Raw genomic sequence first — 24703 nt, 5'->3', positions numbered from 1 at the left:
TGGATTTGTAAAATACATTTTACTTCCTTGGGAATACAAAGTCTGCTGGGTTAAAGTCATTAAACAGTTGGCACCTCACGGAACAACGATACACAATGAAACTGACATAACCTTGGAATTAATCCAGCTGTCCTGATATGTTCGCAAGCCTAGTTCTACCTGGGAGCAGGGCTGGCTAAGCCAGTGGCACAATTTTGTCCTGTAACACACGTGCACACGCGCACACACACTACTGAAAAGTTACTGTGCTAATCCTGGCTTCAATTATTTTTTACATTCTTTCCTATTTACATAGAAGCCAAGAACGGGAATTGTCCACACGACTTAGCATAAATCGACGGAGGAGGCGTGCTGGGTTAGGCTGCGGCTCTTTTACAAAGCTCTGGGAACACAAAGCCAAATATCAGGAGATGGAAACGAAAGCTGGTTGAATTTAAATTTTGGTTGGCGGGGCGGGGGCGGGGGGGGTTCTGTGTTTTCAAACCAAAGAAGGCTCCAAAATGGCAAAATTTCCTGCAAAATGAAAATTTGCAGCAAAATTTTTTCTTTTTTGGGTCAATGGAAACTTTCTGTTTCCATTTCAGCTTTTTTATTTGCGAGTTGACGTCGTTCTGGGCTGTGGAAACAGGAGTGTCAGACGTACGAAACGGGCAGGAACATGCTCTGGGGAGGCCGAAGCTGGAGAACCGTGTCCAGGTGGGGGTGCTGCCCGTTCAGAAAGGGGTGGCCCGAATGGAGAGTCCAGGGCAGAGCGAGGAGTGCTGGAACAGGGGGGCCATGGGGCCATGGCCCCAGCACTTTCTACCAGACATAAGGGTCAGTGCCGGGTGGAGGGGAGGGGAGAGAGGAGCGAGCGAGAGGTGGGGTCTTGAGGAGAAGAGGTGGCCTGGGAGCAGGGCCTTGGGGGAGGGGAGGGGATGGGGGCAGGGAGAAAGAGAAGGGGCAGGGCCTGAGGTGGAGGGGCGGGACCATGGTTCAGGAGCTGGTGGCCCCTCTACTTTTAGACAGTTTCCGCCGCTCCTGGGGAGAGCAGCAGAAAAGATCAGAGGTTTAGAAAAGTTGACCATTGAGGAAAGATTAAAAGAACTGGCCCTGTTTAGTCTAGAGATGAGGAGGCTGAGGGCGAACCTGAGAACAGTCTTCAAACATGTTCTGGGCAGGGGAGATTGAGATCAGGTATTAGGAGAAACTTCCTAACTCTCCGGGGGGGAGTCCAAGGGAGGTTGTGGGATCCCCGTCAGTGGTGGGTTTTAAGACCAGGTTCGAGAAATGCCTGACGGGGATGGTCTGGGGTTACTTGGTTCTGCGTCAGCGCGGGCGGCTGGCTGCCTCGCGAGGCCCCTGGATCCTTTCCACCCAGCCCTCATGTCAACGTCATTCATGTGGTTGGTTCCTTTACCTGCCAGAGCTCTGTGAAGCGGCCTTATTATCATACCAGAGCCTCAAGCTTTATTTTATTTAACATCTAATCATGTCACATCCAGCTAATCAATAAATAGAGCCTAGATCCGGGTGCCTGGAAGGGTTAACAAGGTTAGGGGGCGGTTTCTGGGGAGAAGTAAGCGCTGGTTAGAGAGCTTTGACCTTGTTAGTTTGGGCTTTTTATTTATTTTGTTTTCTATCACCAGGCAAATATCTGTACAAAAATGATGCCAAAAATAAATGACGATTTGTTATAAATTTTTACCCCCAGGGTGGCTGGTGCCGATGGAGCACAGAATTCCAGGAGGTCGAACCCAAACCGTGAGCACCTGTTTATCCCAGTGAGAAACAAAGATTACAGCTGTGGGGTTTTTTGGGCTCCTGATTTACATCTGAGCCACGCCCCCGCCCCCGAATAACTGTCAATTAGACGTGGGATTTTCTACTGATCTAGTTATCCCAGTAGGACAGGGCTGATCTGCCTACACCAATACAGCTGTGAGGGCCGTTATCCCAGTAGGACGGGTCTTTATCCCAGGATAGTGTATTCCCCTTCCTGGCTGGGGATGGCGGTGCTGATCTAAGTAGCTTTGTACCATAGACAAGTCTTTGCTCAGCAGAAAAAGGATGTTGTTCCCTCGGCACGTGGAAAGACAGACTGGGGGAATTAGACCAAGGACTGGATGGGTTTAGGGAGGATCGACACAGGTACTTGCGTGGCTCCTACAGAGATAGCTCAACGGGATCATTAATGATTCAACGGGGCTTTGGTTGAGCTTCCCAGTCGGTTCCAAATTTAGCCTCACAAAAGCCCAGGGTGGGAGGGAATTATAAGCCACATTGTGCACAGGGGAAATTAAGAGATTTGGGGAAACTGAGGCACGCAGCAAGGTTAGGACATACCTCAAGGTAGTACAAAATCTGTAGCCTAGGTGAGATTTAAACCGCAGGTCTTCCTGGGTCCCAGTGCAGGGCCAGACCCACATAACCAGCCATAGGGCTGTCAAAGAAGGGGCATCAGGATATGAGGCACTGCCCAGACACACAGCAAGAGATAGTCCCTGCCCCAGCTGAGATCAGGGCCCCATTGTGCCAGAAGCTGCCCAGACACATAGCGAGAGACAGCCCCTGTCCCAGCTGCATTCAGTCGGAGGTCCTGATTGCAGTGGGTGGGGTTTCCATGGCAGGGGGCGTGTCCTGCCAGTACTGGGCGGGGCAGGACCTGCACTCTGCATGGGGTTGATCCCGGTAGATGGGGTTTCCATGGCGGGGGTGTGCCTGGTGATTTGGGGGCACAGACAGGTCCTGATTCTGGTGGGCGTGGTTTCCGTGGCAGAGGGCATGTCACTGGGGGGGGCAGGGGGCGCTCACTTGACCCGGATCTCTGCGTACTCTGCCAGCTCCTCCGTCAGGGTGTAGCTGTCCTTGGTAGCCAGTTTGGTGAAGTCAATGTTGGCGTAGTCCACGTTCAGGTCCAGGGAGCCCTCAGGCTTGTTCAGGAGGCGTTTGTCGGAGGCTGGGCGCCGCTCATACTGCGGGGAAAGCAGAGCAGCGTCAGTCTGGGTACGATTGGTGTGTTCACCTTTGGGACTCCCTGACACTGGAGAGTACAGTGTTAGCCTGTGAGACTCCCTGCCACTGGATATTACAGGGTTAACCTGTGGGATTCCTTGTCAATGGATATTAAAGGGTAAACCTGTGAGACTCCCTGCTGGTGAAAATTATAGGCTTACCTGTGAGACTTACTGAGCCTGGATATGATAGGGTTATCTGTGGGACTCCATGACACTGGATATTAACCCACCGGAGTCCCTCCTGCTGGGTATTATATGGTTAACTCACAGGACTCCTTCCTCCTGGATATTATAAAATTAACACATAGGACTCCCTGCCACTGGGTTTTAGTGGGGTTAACCATTGGGACTCCCTGCCACTGGATACTAGGAGCTCAACCTATTGGATTTGCTTCAGGAGGATACCATTGGGGTTAGCCAGTCCAATAATACTATAGTTTACATAGGAAACTCACTGCCACTTGATCTCTCTGGAATTAGCCTGTGGGACATTATTGGTGTTAACCTGGGGAACTAATATCTGCAGGATCTTTTCCAATGTATTCCTAATCAGAGCTCTCCTGGGCAGGGGGTGCCAGGGGTGCAAGGACTGTCGGGGGTGTCTGTTAAGATTTTACGCCACAAAGAGACGAGACTATGGAATGAGCAGAGAGGGAAGGGAAAACACCACAACACTGCAAGAGACCTTTGCTGCCAGGACAAGGGGCTGCCAGTATTCCAGGAAGACCCCTATGCCCTGCCCCACAGCTGACCTGAGAGCTGCCCAAGCAACAGGATAGAAACCAGAACCAGAGCCCCCTAGAGGGGAAAGGCCCCGTGCCCTATTCCCCACCACCATGAGCCCAACAGTCCCCGGCTCTCAGGCCAGATCAAAGCCAGCACCCGCTACGGGAAAGGCCCTGTGTCCCATTCCCTGCCCAGCCAGTCCGCTGCATGACTGGGCTGCAAAGGGGGTCCCCGTGTCCGAGCCAAGGTGTGACGCACACTGGTGGGGGGTGACACAGACTGGGGAATCCAGACTTACCCTGGGGTCAGTGGCTCTCCAGGGAGCAGATCTCCTTAGACTAGCGGAGAAGGAAGAGCTGTCACTGTGTACCTGGGGGGACGACCCCTTGCTGCCGCCCCATATGGAGGATGCCTCTGGGGAGCACCTCCGAAGCCGCAGCTTTTGGACTGGGTCTGGGATGCATAGGGATGGAAGAATCCCTTCCCCCAGCCCCATGCACCAGCCTGGGGCGGGATCATAGGAACATAAGAGCGGCCAGACTGTGTCAGACCAAAGGTCCATCTAGCCTAGTGTCCTGTCTGCCGACAGCGGCCAGTGCCAGGTGCCCCAGAGGGAGTGAACAGAACAGGGGATCATCAACTGATCCATCCCCAGTCGCCCATTCCCAGCTTCTGGCAAACAGAGGCTAAGGACACCATCCCTGTCCATCCATTAGTCAGGATTATCATTGATAGACTGAACCTCCAGGAACAAATCTAGTTCCCAAGAGGGGAAAGGCCCCCACGTCCCATTCCCTGCCCCCCTGAGCCAGCCAATCCGGGCTAGATTTCCTCTCCGCTTATGGACACTAAATAGTACCTGACAACATAGAGGGATCAACTTTATCTAAACTATCCATCCCCATCCACACCCCTCCACTTATCCACCCCTCCATCCATCCACCCCTATACACACCCCTGCCTCCCTCCATCTGTCCATCCCTATACACACCCCTCCCTCCATCCCCATCCACACCTCTCCACTTATCCATCCATCCATCCCCCTCCACCCCACTCTACTTATCCACCCCTATACACACCCCTCCCTCCATCTATCCATCCCTCTACATGCCCCTCCTTCCCTCCATCCCCATCCACACCCCTCCACTTATCCACCCCTCCATCCATCCATCCACCCCTATACACACCCCTCCCTCCATCTATCCATCCCTATACACACTCCTCCCTCCCTCCATCCCCATCCACACCTCTCCACTTATCCACCCCTCCATCCACCCCATACACACCCCTCCCACCCTCCATCCATCTCTCCATCCCCATCCACACCTCTCCACTTATCCATCCCTCCATCCTCCTCCATCCTGCTCCACTTATCCACCCCTATACATGCCCTTCCCTTCCTCCCTCCATCCATCTCCATCCACCCCACTCCACTTATCCACCCCATATCCATCCCCCCTTCATCCATCCATCCACCCATTGATCCCCATCACACCTCTCCACACCCCTCCATCCATCCATCCACCCCTATACACAGTCCTCCACTTATCCACCACTATACACACCCCTCTCTCCATCCACCCCAAACACACCCCTCCATCCATCCACCTACTCATCCCCATACACACCTCTCCACTTATCCCCCGATACACACCCCTCCCTCCATCCATCCCCCCCATACACACCCCTCCCTCCATCCATCCCCCCCATACACACTCCTCCATCCATCCATCCATACACCCATTCATCCCCATATTTGCCTCTCCACTTATCCTCCCCATATATACCCCTCCATCCATCCATTCCCCCCACACACACCCCTCCCTACCCACACACCCAGCACTCTCTGCACCTCCCTGTTCCCCCGTCATGCCAGTTCCATCGTCCCACCTCGGATTTGTCCAGGGCCCCTGGGGGCCGGTACTCGCCGCTGTACGCCACGGGCGGGTGCTCCAGCTGCACAAAACTGGAGTTTTCATTCACGTTTTTCCTGGGGAGAGAGAGACGACACAGACCCCTTGTCACTGGGCGACCCCCACAGTGGGGGAGGGGGGATTCTCTGTCACTGGGCGACCCCCGCAGCAGGGGAGGGGGGGATTCTCCATCACTGAGGGACCTCCACAGTGGGGGAGGGGGGATTCTCCGTCATTGGGCAACCCCCACAGCGGGAGTGGGGGGGATTCTCCGTCACTGAGGGACCCCCACAGCGCGGGAGGGAGGGATTCTGTCACTGGGTGACCCCCACAGTGAGGGCAGGGGGGATTCTCTGCCACTGGGCGACCCCCACAGCGGGGAAGGGGGGAATTCTCTGTCACTGGGCGACCCTCGCAGCAAGGGGAGGGGGGATTCTCTGTCGTTGAGTGACCTCCACAGTGGGAGGGAGGGGAATTCTCTGTCACTGGGCGACCCCACAGCAGGGGGCAATACTGTGTCGCTGGGTGACCTCAACCGCCCCCCCTCCTTATGACATTACATATCTCATCACTCAATTAACAATCTGCATCGGGTAACTGCATCTGCATTAACGACATAATTTAATAATGATCTTAATAACCAAAAGGTAGCAGTTTGCTCCTGATGTATCCGTAGCTGATAGTTGCAAATGAATTATCAATCATTAATTACCCACCAACCATCTTTGATTAGGATCAATTAATGGCTAATGCCCTGGCCTGGTCAATAGGTGACTGCTAATGACCAAACACAGTTTAACATTGGTGCTTCATTAATTAGTCATTAGAAATGCCATTTAACCAGCGATTGTGGGTTACCGAACTGGATATAAATGTTTATCCTTCTCCTCCAAAAATGCTCCTTAGATTTAAGAGAAGAACCGTCATGTGTTAATTGTTATCCTGCCTTTATTTAGAGGTACCAAAAATGGAGTCCTCTCTCTGCCAAAATCGCCCTGTCTAAAATAAATGACGAAAACGTGTTTAAAACGATTGTGGCGACTGACACTTATTTCGGTGGGTGGCCATTTGCCAGCCGCCCCAGTAAAAGAGCCCCCCATTTGAGAACCTGACTGGATCGGAAGATCCACCTGCTCATGGCAGTTAGGCCTGAGGTTGGTCCAGGAAGGATTTCAGAACAGCTGCTCTCCCTTTAAGGGCAGTTCTGCCTCATACTGGCAAGAGGACGCTCTGCAATCCCGTCTGATTCCGGCTTGGATTCGGGCCCTGGCGTCACCCTGCTCCCGGGATGCCCTGTTCGTTAGTACAGCTGAGCCCTCGGGGGCTCCGCACTTACTTTTTCCGCGTCTGACTCACGTAACACACGGCGGCGATGAGAATCACAAAGGCCACCACGGCGCCCACCGGCCCCACCTTCGCCCACATCAGATTGTCTGAAAGCAGCATGCGGGCTGGGATTAGTCCCGGCCTCTCCCAGCAGGGGGCGCTGTGGGGAGTCAGGGATGGAGGGTGCTGGCTGTGGGGGAGCTCCCAATTACCCTAGCCCCAGCCTCTCCCAGCAGGGGGTGTTGTACGGAGCGGGGCAGGAGCACTGGCCCTGGAGCGGAGCTCTCGTCTCCCCCAGCGCTCCCCCAGCCCTGGCTGTTCCCAGCAGGGGGCGCTGAGGGGAGTGGGGCAGGAGCACTGGCCCTGGAGTGGAGCTCTCGGCTACCCCAGCTTGGTCTGTTCCCAGCAGGGGGCGCTGTGAGAGTGGGGCAGGAGCTCTAGCAATGAGGGAAGCTCTCGGCTACCACAGCTCGGTCTGTTCCCAGCAGGGGGCGCTGTACGGAGAGGGGCAGGAACACTGGCCATAGGGGGAGCTCTTGGCTACCCCAGCTCGATCCGCTCTCAGCAGGGGGCGCTGTATGGAGCAGGGCAGACACTCACTGGAGTGGTGGAACTGGAGCTGCTGGTTCTTGGTGCCGTACAGGTTGCGGGCGGAGCAGACAACGAAGAGCTGCGAGTCCAGCTCCCCGCGCAGCGTCAGGATGCTGGTGACCGTGTAGCCCGTCTTCTGGGAATAGACGAACTCCTGGTCAGTCTCATTGACCGTCACGTTCCGGGTGGGCAGCTCGAAGGAGATCACGGGCTCCGGATTGGCCAGCACGGCGCAGACGCACTGCACCGTGTCCCGAGCAGCCGTGCACTTCGACTCCAAGAGGATTATGGGAGCGACTGCAGGGAGAGATGCAGCATCAGCATCACGGAGATGCAGCCAGCTCTGGGGTGGGGCAGCTGGGGAACAGCCACAAATAACACTGCACCAGGATGGCCTGTGCCAGAGCTGCCTGAGATGCAGCCTCATCTGTGGTGGGGCAACTGGGAAACAGCCACACATAATGCTGCATGGAAACAGTTAGGCTGGTGCTGAAATGCAGCCAGCTCTGGGGCAGGGCACAGCCACACATAACCCTGCACAAGGATGGCCTGTGCCAGGAGCTGTGCCAGAGCTGCCTGAGACGCAGCCACCTCTGGGGCAGGGCAGCTGGGGAACAGCCACACTGCAATGCCACACAGGTACAGCTCGCTGGGCTGAGATGCAGCCAGCTATGGGGCAGGGAAGCTTGGGAAAGACACACAACACTGCACGGGGATAGCCTGCATGAGAGCTACCTGAGATGCAGCCTCGTCTGGGGCGGGACATCTGGGGAACAGCAGCACATAACATTGCACGGAAACAGCTAGGCAGGTGCTCAAATGCAGTCAGCTTTGGGGCAGGGCAGCTCGGGAGCAGCCACACATAACGCTGCCCAGGGACAGCTCATCTGGTGCTGAAGTGCAGCCACCTCTGGGGCGGGCAGGAAGTGGGGGAAAAGCCCTGACGCTCTCTCCCACCCGGCATGGGTGACTCACACTCCACGGTGAGGTTGAAGGCAGAGCCACGCTGGCCGTACTGGTTCTCCGCCACACACCAGTACTCCCCGTCGTCCTCGTGGGTCACGGCGGGGATCTCCAGCAGCAGCTCGCTCTCGTAGACCACCGTGGCCACGATCTGCTTCTCCTTGAAGATGGTGATGATGGGCTCGGGGTTGCTCTCGGTGGTGCACAGGATAGTCACCGACTCCCCCTCCATTGCCACCACCGAGGAGTTCACCGACGGCTTCCGCGGGGCGTCTGCAAGGGGAGGACAGGGGTTCACTGACCCACAGACCCAGAACTATAATCACTAGGCCCCACTCCCCTCCCAGAGCCAGAATAGAACCCAGGAGTCCTGGCTTCCAGCCCCGCCCCACTCTAACCTCTAGATCTCAATCCCCTCCCAGAGCTGGGATAGAACCCAGGACTCTGGACTCCCAAGCCCCTCTCCTCTGCTCTGACCACTAGACCCCACTCCCCTCCCACCCAGGCACTCACACATGACGGTGAGGGCCAGGGAGTGGTTCACCCGCCCGTACACGTTCTCAGCCACGCAGGTGTAGATCCCGTCATGCGCGTGGGTGACGTTGTCCAGCTCCAGCGTCAGGTTGGTGGACGGCTCCTCCCGCAGCACGGCCTCCTCCTTGAACCACGCCAGCAAGGCCATGGGGTTGCTGTCTGCCACGCACACCAGCACCACGTGCGAGCCCTCCGTGATCTCCACGGATGAGTTCACCTGCAGGATCCGGGGCACATCTGCAGTGGGGGAGGCAAAGCTGAGCCTTAGCCTGTGGGACTCCCTGCCACTGGAGGTCAACGGGGTTAACTTGCGGGACTTCCTGCCACTGGGTGTTTGGGGGTCTAGGCCACGCTACTGGGTATTAGTGGGGTTAATCCACGGGACTCCCTGCCACTGGGTGCCAGCAGGGTTAACCCGCAGGGCTCCTCTTGCTCTAAGCACTAGCCCCCAGTCCCCTCCCGGTGCCAGGGCCAGACCCCAGCGGGCTGAGGGGGGCGGTGCTGGCGACTCACACTTGACGTCCAGGGTGGCGAAGGCCTCGAAGAGGAAGGTGGTGTTGGGGTAGGTGACCTGGCAGCCCAGCTCGTGCCTGTCGTTCTCCCGCAAGGGCTGGAACTTCAGCAGGGACACCTGGCTCCAGGTGCCGCTCTCCTCCTCCAGCTGGCCGAAGACAGTCTGATCCTCCAGCACCTCGTGGTTCAACCAGCTCACCACAGGCTTCATGGTGGGGCAGTTATCTGGCACCACGCACCGCAGCTCCGCCTCCGTCCCCACCACCACGGCAGCCGGGGGCACAATGGTGGGTTTGTCTGGCAAGGGAAGAGGCTGGGTGAAGCCAGGGACTCAGTCTCCAACCCACTGGACCCCACTCCCCTCCTGGAGCCAGGGATAAAACCCAGGAATCCTGGCTCCCAGCCTCCTGCTCCTCTAACCACTAGACCCCATTCCCCTCCCAGAGCCAAGAGTAGAACCCAGGAGACCTGGCTCCAAGTCCCTCCACCCCACCACTATAACCACCAGACCCCACTCCCCTCCTGGAGCCAGGGACAGAACCCAGGAGTCCTTCTCCCAGTCCCCGCCTCCCCAGCTCTAACCATTAGACCCCACTCCCCTTCCAGAGATGAGAAGAGACCCAAATGCCCCCTGATACAGTAGGGGGTGCTGAGCTCCATGGCACAGGGTGCATGATTTATTGCGGGGGGCTCTCTCATCACTGTTAATTCTGAGCCCCTAGAGGGGAAAGGCCTCGTGTCTCAGCCCCGATTCAGCCATCCAAGGGGCCTTGCCCCAGCGCCCCCCACTCACCGACGATCTCCAGGTTGCTGTGCTCCGAGTACGTGTACTGGTTGTAGCCGCCCAGATCCCCGCGGAAGAAGTACTTCCCCGCCAGCTCGGGGCTGAGCCGGCTGAGCTGCAGGGTGCAGTTGCGGGCCTGGAGGTCGCCCAGCAGGCGGGTGCGGCCCTGGAAGCTCTCGTGAACGATGCCGGTGCGCGACTTGTACACCACGGGCGGGTAGTTCCGGGGATAGGGGCTGTTGAAGTACCAGATGCCATGCACGGCCGAGGGGCGCAGCTCGTCCGGGTAGTCGAAGCGGCACGGGATGGCCACGCACGTGCCCTCGAAGGCCATAATGGTCTGCGGCATCCACGCGCTCCATGGCCCACCCAGGGTGCCTGGCGGGCAGACGAGAGCGACAGGTGCTGGGCGGTGGGGACAGGAACCCGCATGCCCGTCTCCTTTGCCCCCAACCTCTCCTGCCACGGTCCGGTCTTCTTCCCGTCGGTTTCCCCACTGCCTCTTCTCTGCCCAGCTGCCAAACCTGCCAGTCCCTGCTTTGTTACCCGTCTGTCCATCCCTCTCTGTCCAGCCCTCCCTCTCTAACCATCCATTCATTTCCATCCCTCCCTCCCTCCCTCCACCTGTCCATTCATCCCTCCCTATCCATCCCTCCCTCTCTCTGCTTATCCATCCATCCATCCCTCTCTCTGCTTATCCATCCATCCATCCATCCATTTCCATCCATCCATCTCCCCCTCCCCCTCCCTCCCTCCACCTATCCATCAATCCCTCTCTATCCATCCTTCCCTCTCTAACCATCCATCCATTTCCATCTCTCCCTCCCTCCCTCCACCTGTCCATTCATCCCTCTCTATCCATCCATCCCTCTCTCCACCTATCCATCTATACATATATCCATTTCCATCCATCTATCTCTCCCTCAACCTACCCAACTCTCCCTCCCTCCCTATCCCTATCCATCCCTCCCTCTCTAACCATCCCTCCCTCCCTCTACCTATCCATCCATCCCTCCCTCTCTAACCATCCATTCCTCCCTCCATCCCTGCACCTGTCCATTCATCCCTCCCTATCCATCCCTCCCTCTCTAACCATCCATCCATCCCTCCCTCTCTCCACCTGTCCATTCATCCCTCCCTATCCATCCATCCTTCTCTAACCATCCATCCATCCCTCCCTCTCTCCACCTGTCCATTCATCCCTCCCTATCCATCCATCCTTCTCTAACCATCCATCCATCCCTCCCTCTCTCCACCTGTCCATTCATCCCTCCCTATCCATCCATCCTTCTCTAACCATCCATCCATCCCTCCCTCTCTCCACCTGTCCATTCATCCCTCCCTATCCATCCATCCCTCTCTAACCATCCATCCATTTCCATCCATCCATCCCTCCCTCCACCTGTCCATTCATCCCTCCCTATCCATCCATCCCTCTCTCCGCTTAGCCATCCATCCATACATCCATTTCCATCCATCCATCTCTCCCTCCACCTACCCAACTCTCCCTCCCTCCACCTATCCATCCATCCCTCTGTCCATCTCTCCCTCTCTAACCATCCATCCATTTCCATCCATTCATCCCTCCCTCCACCTATCCCTACCTCCCTCCACCTATCCATCCATCCCTTTCTATCCATCCATCCATCTGTCCCTCTCTCCACTTATCCATCCATCCATCCCTCCCTCCCACAAAACATTTATCCACACATGCATTCAATAAACTGTTTATCCACCCACCCATCCAACAGTCCATCCACCCAACCATTTAGCCATCCATCCATCCATACGTTCGTCCATCCATCCACCCATTCAAACAATCCACCATTTATCCATCCACCTACCCACCCAACCATCTGAACAACCATCCATTTGTATATTTAACCATCCACCCAGCCAATCGACTGTCTATCCTGCCACCCCCCCCCACACCTTCCAGCCATCCATCCCCCTCATCCAATCATCCATTCATCTATCCCACCATCCAGCCACCCTGCTTTCATCTCTCTCTAGTTACTTCTCAGACACTTGGCAGCGCCGTATCTAAACGCCACCCAAGCCACAGGTGCAATGCAACCTATATAAAATTACAGTTCTGACCCTTGCAGCTTCCTCTTTGACTCACCGCAATGGACCCTGCTCTGGTGAGGACACCAAGCAGGGCTTCCTGTAGGGTCCCCCCAGCAGGGTCCCCCGTTCTGTGAGCGCAGCCCGAACCCGAGGCCTTTGGGAACCCTCTTCCAGCAGAGCTAGTTCAGGGCTATCCCCGTGCTGGGAACGTTAGACCTGAATGAACACTCATCTGACCCTGGAACTCCTCCCGTGCCTTAGTTTCCCTGCTGACCCAACCACCAGCTTTCAGCACCCAGTTAGAACCTGGATACTACTCCCCAAGCTCTCATCATGGCTGGTGGGGCAGGGGAGGGGGTATTCCATGGAGAGCATCCCTCTGTTTCCCCCCAATGTAGAGAGCTGCCCCAAACACCCACCCGCAGCCCCCACCTTGGAGGACACCCCCCCCCCACATCAGGAAGTGGGTAGTTTGTTCTCCTGGGACCACCCAGCCCTCAGTACAAAACAGCTAGACAAGGTCCAGCAAACTCAGCTCATGTGCCAGGAAAATTTGAACCGCCGATGGTGAGCTGATTGGCAGGGCTGGAAAATCAATCAGATGCACCATCCCGCCCGCTTGGATAGGTCTGTGTGATGACGCAGGGCGAGTGGACAGTTCATGCATTGAGGCATATGAGCCACCTACTCCCATTTGGCTCAATGAGCACCAGCTCCAGCTGTCAGCTGCCCCAGGTTCAAACCCACCCTCTGGAGCCAGGATGGTAAAAGACAGGATCGCTGTCTCGGGGTCCCCTCAGTACCTCTAAATAGGATCCACAAGATGAGCAGAGCCCCAGCAGCCTTCATCTTCTCAGGGGCGGTGAGGTTGTGTGAACTGGGGAGAGAGGAAAGGGGCTTAGAGGAGGTGTGGTTGGTGTTTTCCCATCTTACCCCCAGGGCAAATGTGACCTGACCCAGCAGAGAGCACTATGTGCCAATGGTGGGTCTGTCCCATCCAGCAGGGGGCAGCGTGCACCCAAACATCAGATTTATTCCTCCCCGCAGGAGGTGCTGGGGCCTTCAAAAAAAGTTGGGGAGAGACCAGGGCAAATGGGCACCAAAACTAGAGGTCATTCATTGCAAGCAGCAACTGCTGTGATGCCCCCTAAGGGCCATGCTGGGGATAGAACCCAGGAGTCCTGGCTTCCCCTCCCACACCCCACCCTCTGCAATCAGACCCTTCCCCTGCAGAAGTAAGGATGAAATTAACTGGAGAGAAACTTTCAGGGTGGATCCCAGGGGACAGTTCTCTCAATGCAGAGGTGAAGGGGGAGCCTCTGAGGTTGGGGAATAACTTCCCAACAAGGGAAAGGAAGTGGGGTCTAGTGGTTAGAGTGGGGGGGGGCTCTTGCGAGCCAGGACTCCTGGGTTCTGGAACTGGGAGGGTAGTGGGGTCTAGTGATTAGAGCGGGGGGGGGGGGCTTGGGAGCCAGGACTCCTGGGATCTCTCCCTGACGCTCAGGAGATTTAACCCCAGGCCCAGGTAGGTGTTGCCCCACAGGCTCTCAGCTGTAACTCTAACGGGGCAGGGAGATCCCTGGCCCAGGGGTGGAGAAATGCAGCCTCAACCCAACCCAAAGAAACGTGGGAACAGAGCAGTCGCTGCTGTTCTCACAATGGCCGCACGATGGCAGTGGGGCCTCGCAGAAAAGCAGCCACATTCACACACAGTAAACTAGTAGCAGAGCCAGAGAGAACCCAGGAGTCCTGGCTCCCAGCCCCTCCTGCCCTAGCCCCCACTCCCCTCTCAGAGCTGGGCAGAGAACCCAGGAGTCCTGGCTCCCAGCCCCAGCCCCCACTCCCCTCTCAGAGCTGGGCAGAGAACCCAGGAGTCCTGGCTCCCAGTCCCTTCTGCCCCAGCCCCCACTACCCTCTCAGAGCTGGGAGGAGAACCCAGGAGTCCTGGCTTCCAGCCCCTCCTGCCCTAGCTCCCACTCCCCTCTCAGAGCTGGGCAGAGAACCCAGGAGTCCTGGCTCCCAGCCCCTTCCGCCCCAGCCCCCACTACCTTCTCAGAGCTGGGAGGAGAACCCAGTAGTCCTGGCTCCCAGCCCCTCCTGCCCTAGCCCCCACTCCCTTCTCAGAGCTGGGCAGAGAACCCAGGAGTCCTGGCTCCCAGCCCCAGCCCCTACTCCCCTCTCAGAGCTGGGCAGAGAACTCAGGAGTCCTGGCTCCCAGCCCCTTCCGCCCCAGCCCCCACTACCCTCTCAGAGCTGGGGAGAGAACCCAGGAGTCCTGGCTTCCAGCCCATCCTGCCCTAGTCCCTACTACCCTCTCAGAGCTGGGGAGAGAACCCAGGAGTCCTGGCTCCCAGCCTCTTCTGCCCCAGCCCCCACTCCCCTCTCAGAGCTGGGCAGAGAACCGAGGAGTCCTGGCTCCCAGCCCCAGCCCCCACTCCCCTCTCAGAGCTGGGCAGAGAACCCAGGAGTCCTGGCTCCCAGTCCCTTCTGCCCCAGCCCCCACTACCCTCTCAGAGCTGGGAGGAGAACCCAGGAGTCCTGGCTTCCAGCCCCTCCTGCCCTAGCTCCCACTCCCCTCTCAGAGCTGGGCAGAGAACCCAGGAGTCCTGGCTCCCAGCCCCTTCCGCCCCAGCCCCCACTACCTTCTCAGAGCTGGGAGGAGAACCCAGTAGTCCTGGCTCCCAGCCCCTCCTGCCCTAGCCCCCACTCCCTTCTCAGAGCTGGGCAGAGAACCCAGGAGTCCTGGCTCCCAGCCCCAGCCCCTACTCCCCTCTCAGAGCTGGGCAGAGAACTCAGGAGTCCTGGCTCCCAGCCCCTTCCGCCCCAGCCCCCACTACCCTCTCAGATCTGGGGAGAGAACCCAGGAGTCCTGGCTTCCAGCCTATCCTGCCCTAGTCCCTACTACCCTCTCAGAGCTGGGGAGAGAACCCAGGAGTCCTGGCTCCCAGCCTCTTCTGCCCCAGCCCCCACTCCCCTCTCAGAGCTGGGCAGAGAACCCAGGAGTCCTGGCTCCCAGCCCCAGCCCCCACTGCCCTCTCAGAGCTGGGCAGAGAACCCAGGAGTCCTGGCTCCCAGTCCCTTCTGCCCCAGCCCCCACTACCCTCTCAGAGCTGGGAGGAGAACCCAGGAGTCCTGGCTTCCAGCCCCTCCTGCCCTAGCTCCCACTCCCCTCTCAGAGCTGGCAGAGAACCCAGGAGTCCTGGCTCCCAGCCCCTTCCGCCCCAGCCCCCACTACCTTCTCAGAGCTGGGAGGAGAACCCAGTAGTCCTGGCTCCCAGCCCCTCCTGCCCTAGCCCCCACTCCCTTCTCAGAGCTGGGCAGAGAACCCAGGAGTCCTGGCTCCCAGCCCCAGCCCCTACTCCCCTCTCAGAGCTGGGCAGAGAACTCAGGAGTCCTGGCTCCCAGCCCCTTCCGCCCCAGCCCCCACTACCCTCTCAGAGCTGGGGAGAGAACCCAGGAGTCCTGGCTTCCAGCCCATCCTGCCCTAGTCCCTACTACCCTCTCAGAGCTGGGGAGAGAACCCAGGAGTCCTGGCTCCCAGCTTCTTCCGCCCCAGCCCCCACTACCCTCTCAGAGCTGGGCAGAGAACCCAGGAGTCCTGGCTCCCAGCCCCAGCCCCTACTCCCCTCTCAGAGCTGGGGAGAGAACCCAGGAGTCCTGGCTCCCAGCCCCTTCCGCCCCAGCCCCCACTACCCTCTCAGAGCTGGGGGGCTAGCGATGGAGCACCCCGAGAGACACAATGGCTTTGAAGGCCCAGAGCTTGAACGGTCACCATGACACAGGGCCTGGAGGGGGTAGCTAGGGCCGACTCTACCCAGAGCTCCATAGGCCTGGACCTTGAGTAGCCCCACGGCATGGCCAACCCCACGCAGGCCTGGGCTATGAGTAGGGTTGCCAGGCATCCAGTTTTTGACCAGACTGTCCGGTCGAAAAGGGACCCTGGTGGCTCTGGTCAGCACTGCTGACTGGGCTGTTAAAAGTCCGACCGGCGGCGCAGCAGGGCTAAGGCAGGCTCCCTGCCTGCCCTGGCCCCGCGCCACTCCCAGAAGCGTCTGGCACGTCCCTACAGCCCCGAGGTGCAGGAGCAATCAGGGAGGTTCCGTGTGCTGCCCCTGGCCCCAGCCACGGCTCCGCAGCTCCCATTGGCCAGGAACCGTGGCACGGAGCCAGGGCAGCAGGGAGCCTGCCTTAGCCCCGCTGTGCCGCCAACCGGGAGCTGCCTGAGGAAAGTGCCGCCCACACACCGATACGCCTCGCTGCCCCAGCCCTTTGCCCCCTCCCGGAGCCTGCAGTCTGTACCTCCTTCCTCAGCCCAACCCCCTGCCCCGTCCCAGAGCCCCCTCCTGCACCCCAAACCCCTCATCCCCAGTCTCACCCTAGAGTTCTCACCCCCTCCTGCACCCCAACTCCCTGCCCCAGCACAGAGCCCCCTCCTGCACCCCAAACCCCTCATCCCCAATCCCACCCTAGAGTCCTCACCCCCTCCTGCACCCCAACTCCCTGCCCCAGCCCAGAGCCCCCTCCTGCACCCCAAACCCCTCATCCCCAATCCCACCCTAGAGTCCTCACCCCCTCTTGCACCCCAACTCCCTGCCCCAGCCCAGAGCCCCCTCCTGCACCCCAAACCCCTCATCCCCAATCCCACCCTAAAGTCCTCACCCCCTCCTGCACCCCAACTCCCTGCCCCAGCCCAGAGCCCCCTCCTGCACCCCAAACCCCTCATCCCCAATCCCACCCTAAAGTCCTCACCCCCCCTGCACCCCAACTCCCTGCCCCAGCCCAGAGCCCCCTCCTGCACCCCAAACCCCTCATCCCCAATCCCACCCTAGAGTCCTCACCCCCTCCTGCACCCCAACTCCCTGCCCCAGCCCAGAGCCCCCTCCTGCACTCCAAACCCCTCATCCCCAATCCCACCCCAGAGTCCTCACCCCCTCCTGCACCCCAACTCCCTGCCCCAGCCTGGAGCCCCCTCCTGCACCCCAAATCCCTCATCCCCAATCCCACCCTAGAGTCCTCACCCCCTCCTGCACCCCAACTCCCTGCCCCAGCCTGGAGCCCCCTCCTGCACCCCAAACCCCTCATCCCCAATCCCACCCTAGAGTCCTCACTCCCTCCCGCATCCCAAACCCCTGCCCCAGCCTAGTGCTAGTGAGTGAGGGTGGGGGAGATCGAGCGATGGGGCGGGAGGGGGGATGGAGTGAGTGGGGGATGGGGCATCTTAAAAGGGGAGGGGAAGGGGCGGGGCCTCTTCAAAGGGGCAGGGCAAGGGCGGGGCCTCAGAGAAGGGGCGGGGCAGGGGCGTTTGGGCTTGTGTGGTTAGAAAGTTGGCAACCTTAATGAGAGGCCTGTCGAGCCCACTGTGCCGAGGCCTTTGCAGGCCAGAGGCAAGATGGCTGCCGGGCAACACGGCTCCAGCCCCTTGCCCGCATCAGGCCCCATTTCCAAGCCTCCGCCGCTCCCCAACCCCCTGGCACAGGCTGGTTGCCAGGGCCCAGCCTTGGCGTGAGCCCCAGGGGCCGAGGAGCCAGCCCTATCTCGATGCAGGGCAGCCCCATAACCCTTTGGGGGGGCCTCGGCCCTGCTGATCCCTCCCCCATGACTCCGCCCCACCCCGCTCATTCCTGATCCTCCCCCCGGGTCCCCTCCCCAGAACAGCTCTCCTGATCTGCCCCCCAGCACCTCCAGCTGCCCACCCCCTAAAAAATCCTGACCCCCATTTCTCCTGAAGCAGCTAGCCCCTCCCTTTCTCCCCCTGAATCGCCTCAAGTCCACAGTGGCCTCATCTCCAAGCCCTGCCTTCTGCCCCCCTAATCCATTGGCTCTCCATCTGCTCCCCTAAATTCCCTGAACCCCTCTGGTCCTCAGCCTCTGGTCCCCAAGCCCCAGACCACCCTCAGCTTCAACTCCCCACAAGCCCTCGCCTGGCTCTATGCCCACCCAATGCCCCTCCCACCAATCCCATCTGCTGCGGGGCGGGGGTCTCCCATCCAAGCCGTGACACACACACCCCCACCACCCACACTCAGCCGGGGAGAAAAGCCAGGGGCAGCAGGCCTAGGCCAGGGGGTAGCCAGGAGACGCGGGGCTCGGCCTCCCGGCCATGAGCGCAGCTACCATCAGCTTGGGTTACGCACACTGAGAAAGCTTATCAGGAGACCCTGTGGAATGAGTTGGGGGTCAGGACACCTTGGTTCCAGCTCCAGGAGGAGAGTGGGGGCTAGTGGTTAGAGCAGGGGGGGCTGGGCACCAGGACTCCTGGTTCTAAGTGACTAGCACAACCCCATCCCGCTTGCCCCCACGTGTCCCAGGGAGATAAACAGGCGACTTCTCCCCATCTGAGGGACAAAGGCCTTTGTGCCTCCAAAGGGAAAATGTGACCAGAGCAACAAGGCTCATTAACCATCCAGAGTCTGGACTCCCAGCCCCTTTGTTCTCACCACTAGATCCCACTCCCCTCCTAGAGCTGGGGATGGAACCCAGGAGTCCTGGCTCCCCCCCCCATGCTTTAACCACTAGGCACCACTCCCCTCCCAGAGCCAGGGACAGAACCCAGGCATCCTTGCTCCCAGCCCCCTTGCTCTAACCACTAGACTCCACTCCCTTGCCAGAGCTGGAGATAGAACCCAGGCATCCTGGCTCCCAGCCCTGCCTGCTCTAACCCACCGGAGCCCACTCAGGCACATGGCAACGCTCCACAATCTCATACCTTTCGGTGTCCTCCTGGCTTTCTAACCCCTCGGCAACTCCGGCATGAAGGTTGCAAAATCCCAGCACCTGTAACCGAAGGGACCAGCAGGGTCAGAGCCACGGATGGACCCTGGAGTGATCAGAGTCCCTGGTCTGAAGCAGTGGCCAGAACGCCTCCCTCTGCACAGCTGGGACCGGCCCTTCCAGAGAGAAGCTCCTATCTGGGTCAGCAGGAAGGGGGGATACCAGGTTAGGGGAACCCTAGATCTGATCCCCAGCAGTGGGGAAGGGGGACACCGGGCTAGCAGGCCCAGGGATTGATCCAGGATGAGGGGGAGATACCAGGTTAGGGGGACCCCAGATCTGATCCCCGGCAGTGGGGAAGGAGGACATCAGGCTAGCAGGCCCAGGGATTGATCCGGGGTGGCAGAGACGAGGGGAACCCCAGGCTAGCTGGTGACTGAGCTGGGGGGCAGCAGACGATACCGGTGCAGAGAGCTCCCACGGTGTGGCGCCAGCCTCCCACTCACGGATCCCACCGCTGGCTCTCAGAGGGGCAGCATCCCATCCCGGGCCAGCCGCTGGCACTGGCGTCCCCTCTCGCAGCCGGCAAGCCGGGGTGCCCGTAGCTCTGCGTTGCTGCGAGCGAGCGGAGCCCACACATAAATTCCTCCGGCTCAGTGTGTGCGTGGGGGGGACCTGCCACCGGGGGGGAGGGGGAGCCAACTTCATGTGCTGGCTGCTATTCCCTGCACAGCTCTCTACCTCCAGGGCTGTGGGACTTGGGGGGGTGGCCCCACAGGGCCCCAGTGGGTCTGGTCCCACTGGGCTGGAGGAAGGATAGTTCTGCTCTGGGTTTATTGATGCATCTTCCCCGGAGAGGAGATCAGAGACCGCAGGACTCCTGGATTCTCTCTCAGCTCTGGGAGGAGAAGGGTCTCGTGCGTGAACGGGGGGGTGGCACTGGGAGACAGGACTCCTGGGTTCTATCCCTGCCATGGGTGGGGTCTAGTTGTTAGAGCAGGGGGCCTGGGAGACAGGACTCCTGGGTTCTAACCCTGCCCTCAATGGGGTCTAGTGGTTAGAGCAGAGGGGCAGGGAGCCAAGACTCCTGAATTCTATCCCTGGCAGATACAAGTCCATGGCAGTTTGAACTGAAGACCTGGATATCCCTGGCCACAGTCACGTGACACCCTCACCCCATGGATTCATTCCAGGGGCAGGAATTCCTGGCATGCCTGTCGTGTGCTACCAACACATTTCCTCCTCTACGCTTCCCCAGCTCCCCCCCTCCCTGCCAGGGGAGACACAGCTGGGCACAAAGGAGCCTGTGTAATGCCCCCACGCTGGGCACATGCTGGGCACACCCAGAATCTCTCCAGCTGATGGGACCCACGCCAGTCCTGGGCTCTAATTCACAGTGTTTCTCTTCGCAAAAAGCACAAACACTTTGAAATGTAGGGACAGGGAGGGTTTGCCCGGTGCTGAGATGCAGCCACTTCAGGGGAGAGTTAAAGCTGGGAAACAGCCGTATAGCAACACTGCATGGCCTCAGCTTACCTGGCACTGAGATCTCCATGTGGTGTCACTGTGCAGCTGTTCCCCAGCTGCCCCACCCCAGAGGTGGCTGCATCCCAGCACTGGGGGAGGCCTGCCCTGTGCAGCGTTATGTGCGGCCGTTCCCCAGCTGTCCTGCATCTCAGCCCTGGACAAGCCATCCCCGTGCCTATGTGGCTGTTCCCCAGCTGCCCCGCCCCAGAGGCTGCTGCATCTCCCGCGTGGGCAGATTGAATTTTCAAGGCTCTTTGCAAAAATCACTGCTGATCTCTGAGTCATCGAGGCAAATTCTGCTCCCAGTTACACCCCTCGGGCTCTGCCTGACTGAACCGGCGCCGCGGGGAGCCAGGTCCCTCCGGATACGGCCCCTAATAATTATAAGGATGATGACGCTTCGCTCCACAGAGCAGATGGCAGCCGGCACAGCTGACTTCAGCTAAGGAACAACTCTGTCTGCCTGTGCCTGTGTGACAGGGATTGCCAGGGCCAGTTCCCAGCTCCGGCTCAGAGCCAGCCTGATCGACCCATCCCTGGGCCAGCTTCCCCAGCAAACCCAACAGCCCCTAGGGTCAGGGGAATAGTGGGGGGGAGTAATCCCACTCCATGCCCCAGTGGGAGGAGATTAGAGAGAGAGAGATAGAAGGGATGGATGTATGGGAAAACAAAAGGAGGGAGGAAGGGACGGAGGGAGGGATGGATGGATGGATCGGGAAGCAAAGGAGGGGATGGATGGAAGTTTGGATGGGTGGATGGATGAAGGAGGGAGGGATGGAGGGAGGGCCTGTAGATGGATGGATGGATGAGGAAGCAAAGGAGCGGATGGATGGAAGGTTGGATGAGTGGATGGATGAAGGGGGGAGGAAGGGCCTGTAGATGGATGGATGGATGGGGAAGCAAAGGAGGGGATGCAGGGAGGGTGTGTAGATGGATGGATGACCCTGGTATCTGTGGCAGCTGGGCTATTACCTCGGACGGTGACACCGACAGGAATCGGCTGATCCGTCGAACTGCCGACCTTCCCCAGGGCCGAGGGAGCTGCTGATGGACTGAGGGGGGTGGAGGTTAGTGACACAAGACAGGGCAGAGCTGTTTAAATGCAACATGTCAGCTAAGTTCAAGTCCAAGCCCTCTCCAGTGGCCTGGCCCACACTGAGGACAAAAGCCTACTGCTGCTGCCAGCTAATGGAGCAACTCCTTTATGCCACCTAGAGGATAACAGCCCTGCTACAGCTGCCAGCTAATGGAGCGACTCCCTTTAGCACCATCTCTAGCAGATCACAGCCTGGCTGCTGTTTCCTTAGTAGGTATCCATGCGTTGTACAGGCAGATTCCTGGTTCAAAGCCAGCTCGGTCACACAAGCACATGAGGCAACTTCACCCCCAGCCCGGGGTGCTGCATCGAGGCCAGGGGTAAATCTCGGGGAGCTGTCGTGGGCACTGGGATGCAGCTTTCAATCAACAGCTGGTCTGTGCAGTGTGTGTACATGTGTCTCAGATCCCTGCCTCCAGCATGTGTCTGTCTACGGGGCTCCCCAGCCCCTCACGTGTTCTCCCAGCTGCTCTGCACCGGGGGGCAGGGGGTGACCGACTCCCTTCCCAGCAGCAGCTGTGCTCCCGCCACACAGCTTTGGGGCTGCCCGCTCGCGGCCTGGGGAAAGGATCTCAAGGCCTTCACTGTGCCCCCTGATGGCAGGGGCCGATACAGCCAGGACAGTGAGTGAATGTGAGGAGACACCCCCCACCCAAGGGAGACAATGATACATGTGAATCATTCCTCTGCCTACCCCTCCACTGCTGCATCTGTCTCTCTAGCCCCCCACTCCCCTCCCAGAGCCTGGGACTGGACCCAGGAGTCCTGGCTCCCCCTGGTAGGTATAGGCACAGACTACATGGCAGGGATCTTTGGAAAATCACAGCAGTAGCACTGGGACTGATGGCTCTGGGAGAGGAGTGGTGTCTAGTGGTTAGAGCAGGGGGCACTAGGAGCCAGAACTCCTGGGTTCTATCCCCAGCTCTGGGAGGGGAGTGGAGTATAGGTGTCAGAGCAGGGGGTGCCGGGAGCTAGGACTCCTGGGTTCTATCCCCAGCTCTGGGAGGCGAGTAGGGTCTAGTGGTTGGAGCACAGGGGCGCTGGGAGGCAGGACTCCTGGGTTCTATCCCCAGCTCTAGGAAGGGAGTAGGGTCTAGTGGTTAGAGCAGGGGCGGGGGGGGGGGCTGGGAGCCAGGACTCCTGGGTTCTATCCCCAGCTCTGGGAGGGGAGCAGAGTCCAGTGATGGGAGCAACGTGCAGATCACTTTTCTCTCTGGGGCCCCATTCCTTCTGGTTCTCGAGCACCAGGCTCCGTGTGGCTCTTCCTACCAGATGGTGGCAGCCCCCGAATGGCACAGCCTGGCAGCGCCACGCTGCGCCCCTTCAATAACAAAGCTGTTTGTCTGGGGCTGGGCTGATAGCTGGGCTGTGCAATCTGCTGATGTCACATGGCAGGGGGAGGGGGCTGCGGGTCAGGAGTGAGGGGCACCGGAGGGGTTGGGGGGAGCCCAGGGGCTGGGTTAGCAGAGGCTGCAGCTTGGAAGTGAGGGGCACCAGCAAGAGGGGGTGAGAGCACTGCCCCCTGCTGGATGAGATCTATCTGTGTCACCTGCCAGGTGTGGGGGTACGACAGGGGTACCCAGCCTGGCGTCGTGTTGTGATTCTCTGTGACGTGTTAAGGGGAATCGTTCTCACTCGTCCTGTCCCCACTAGGGTCTCGGGCATACCCTTGCCAGCAGCCCTGGCTCTCCCTGTTACTACAGCACCAGGGTCACACTCGACGATAACAAACCACGTTCTGCTCTAAGCAGAAACCCTACAACAACAAACCAAACTGCACCAACCTAGTGCACGGAGACCCTACAACAACAAATCAAACTGCACCAACCTAGTGCACGGAGACCCTACAACAACAAACCAAACTGCGCAGCCCTCAAACTCACAAGTCTTTGCAGCCCCATTGCTAAGGCACAGCCCACGCTGTTTAAAATTCAGATTCTGGTGCAACCTTAACTGAGGCAGAGTAAGCACCCAACTGAGTTGTTAGACACAAAGTGATCCCTTGCCTAGCTCTGAGATGCAGCCACCTTTGGGCTGGGGCAGCTGGGGAACAGCCACACATAACACTGCACAGGGATGACTTACCTGGCACTGAGATGCAGCCACCTTTGGGCCATGGGAGCTGGGGAATTGAGGCACAGAGCAACCAGGTGCCTAACTCCCAGTGGGGAGTCTGGGGGCAGCACTAGGAATTGAACAAGGGGTCACTGAAGTACTAGGCTGGAGCCCCGACCACTGGCCCATCCTGCCTCTCTGCTACTGAGTCTGTCGCCTAAGATCCATGAGGCTGATTTGCTCGGGAGAGAAGCCAGGACTTTGGGGTAACATGAGGCCAGAACCTCGCCTCTGGGCATCTCTTGGTTAAAGGCGGCTGGGCTGAAACTCCGAGTCCCTGGCTGGGAAGTCACTGTGGTTACACTGAAAGGGAAACTGAAGCTAACAGAACCCAAGACTCCTGGCTCCCAGTTCACCCACCCTCCCTCCCTCCCTCCCTAAGCACTAGACCCCATTCCTCTCCCAGCAATGGAGATAGAACCCAGGAGTCCTGGGACCCAGTACAGCAACTGTCCACCAGCCTCATAAAAGGGAAGCATCAACCCCTACCTTAATTGTGCCAAATTACTTCATGACCTTGCCAGCTGGGGTCCATCCATGCCCAGAAGCATAAGCTTGGCCACCCGCCCTGGTTCTCCTGTCACCAGCTCCTAATGCTGCCCCGATGCCCCCTCATCGCATGGGGACACCTACCCAGAATCCACAGGATGTCTCCAAGCGTCCAATCTCCGGGGTCCAGCCGAGATCTGGGAAGGGTTTATGTCCCTGGGGTGGGTACCAGCGTCTGTCAGCCTCGATGGCCGGCTCACCAGAGCCAGATGGGCACGACGAGGAAGCGACAGAGCAGGCACGCAGCACAATGGCTCCCTTTGTAGGGGAGTTAGGGGCCAGATGTGGG

At 58.9% G+C, this 24703-nt stretch overlaps 1 protein-coding gene across 5 annotated transcripts; it reads right to left on the bottom strand.

Annotated features, from left to right (window-relative positions):
* MAG (myelin associated glycoprotein) lies at nt 1-24665 on the bottom strand. 5 transcript variants are annotated; one of them, XM_050930151.1, is made up of 12 exons: nt 24499-24665; nt 21627-21706; nt 19123-19190; nt 13220-13293; nt 10356-10724; nt 9563-9859; nt 9029-9286; nt 8528-8788; nt 7562-7849; nt 6972-7068; nt 5613-5712; nt 1-2954 (listed from the first exon to the last, which is right to left on the bottom strand). In XM_050930151.1, exons 4-12 carry the CDS (start codon nt 13263-13265, stop codon nt 2790-2792), a joined length of 1881 nt encoding a protein of 626 aa, XP_050786108.1. In that variant the 5' UTR covers nt 13266-13293; nt 19123-19190; nt 21627-21706; nt 24499-24665; the 3' UTR covers nt 1-2789. The 5 variants fall into 5 exon arrangements, with proteins under 5 accessions (XP_050786108.1, XP_050786106.1, XP_050786107.1 ...); XM_050930154.1 differs by lacking the exon at nt 21627-21706 and adding an exon at nt 4021-4060 and having other exon boundaries at nt 2858-2954; XM_050930149.1 differs by lacking the exon at nt 21627-21706.
* Between the last annotated feature and the right edge of the window lie 38 nt (nt 24666-24703).

Source organism: Gopherus flavomarginatus, chromosome 20 (genome assembly GCF_025201925.1).
Source record: "Gopherus flavomarginatus isolate rGopFla2 chromosome 20, rGopFla2.mat.asm, whole genome shotgun sequence".
Taxonomy (NCBI): domain Eukaryota; kingdom Metazoa; phylum Chordata; order Testudines; family Testudinidae; genus Gopherus; species Gopherus flavomarginatus.
The sequence above is the reverse complement of the archived record's forward strand: the minus strand, read 5'-3'. Positions and strand labels throughout refer to the sequence as shown.

Bases quoted from the DNA above. Each gene is read 5' to 3' on its own strand.
- MAG (XM_050930151.1), bottom strand. From the start codon at position 13,265: ATGAAGGCTGCTGGGGCTCTGCTCATCTTGTGGATCCTATTTAGAG. The intron at 9,287-9,562 runs GTGAGTCGCCAG...CCCCCACTGCAG, and splicing joins CGCCACCCTGGACGTCAAGT to ATGTGCCCCGGATCCTGCAG. The intron at 7,069-7,561 runs GTGAGTGTCTGC...TGCTGCTTTCAG, and splicing joins GCTCCAGTTCCACCACTCCA to ACAATCTGATGTGGGCGAAG.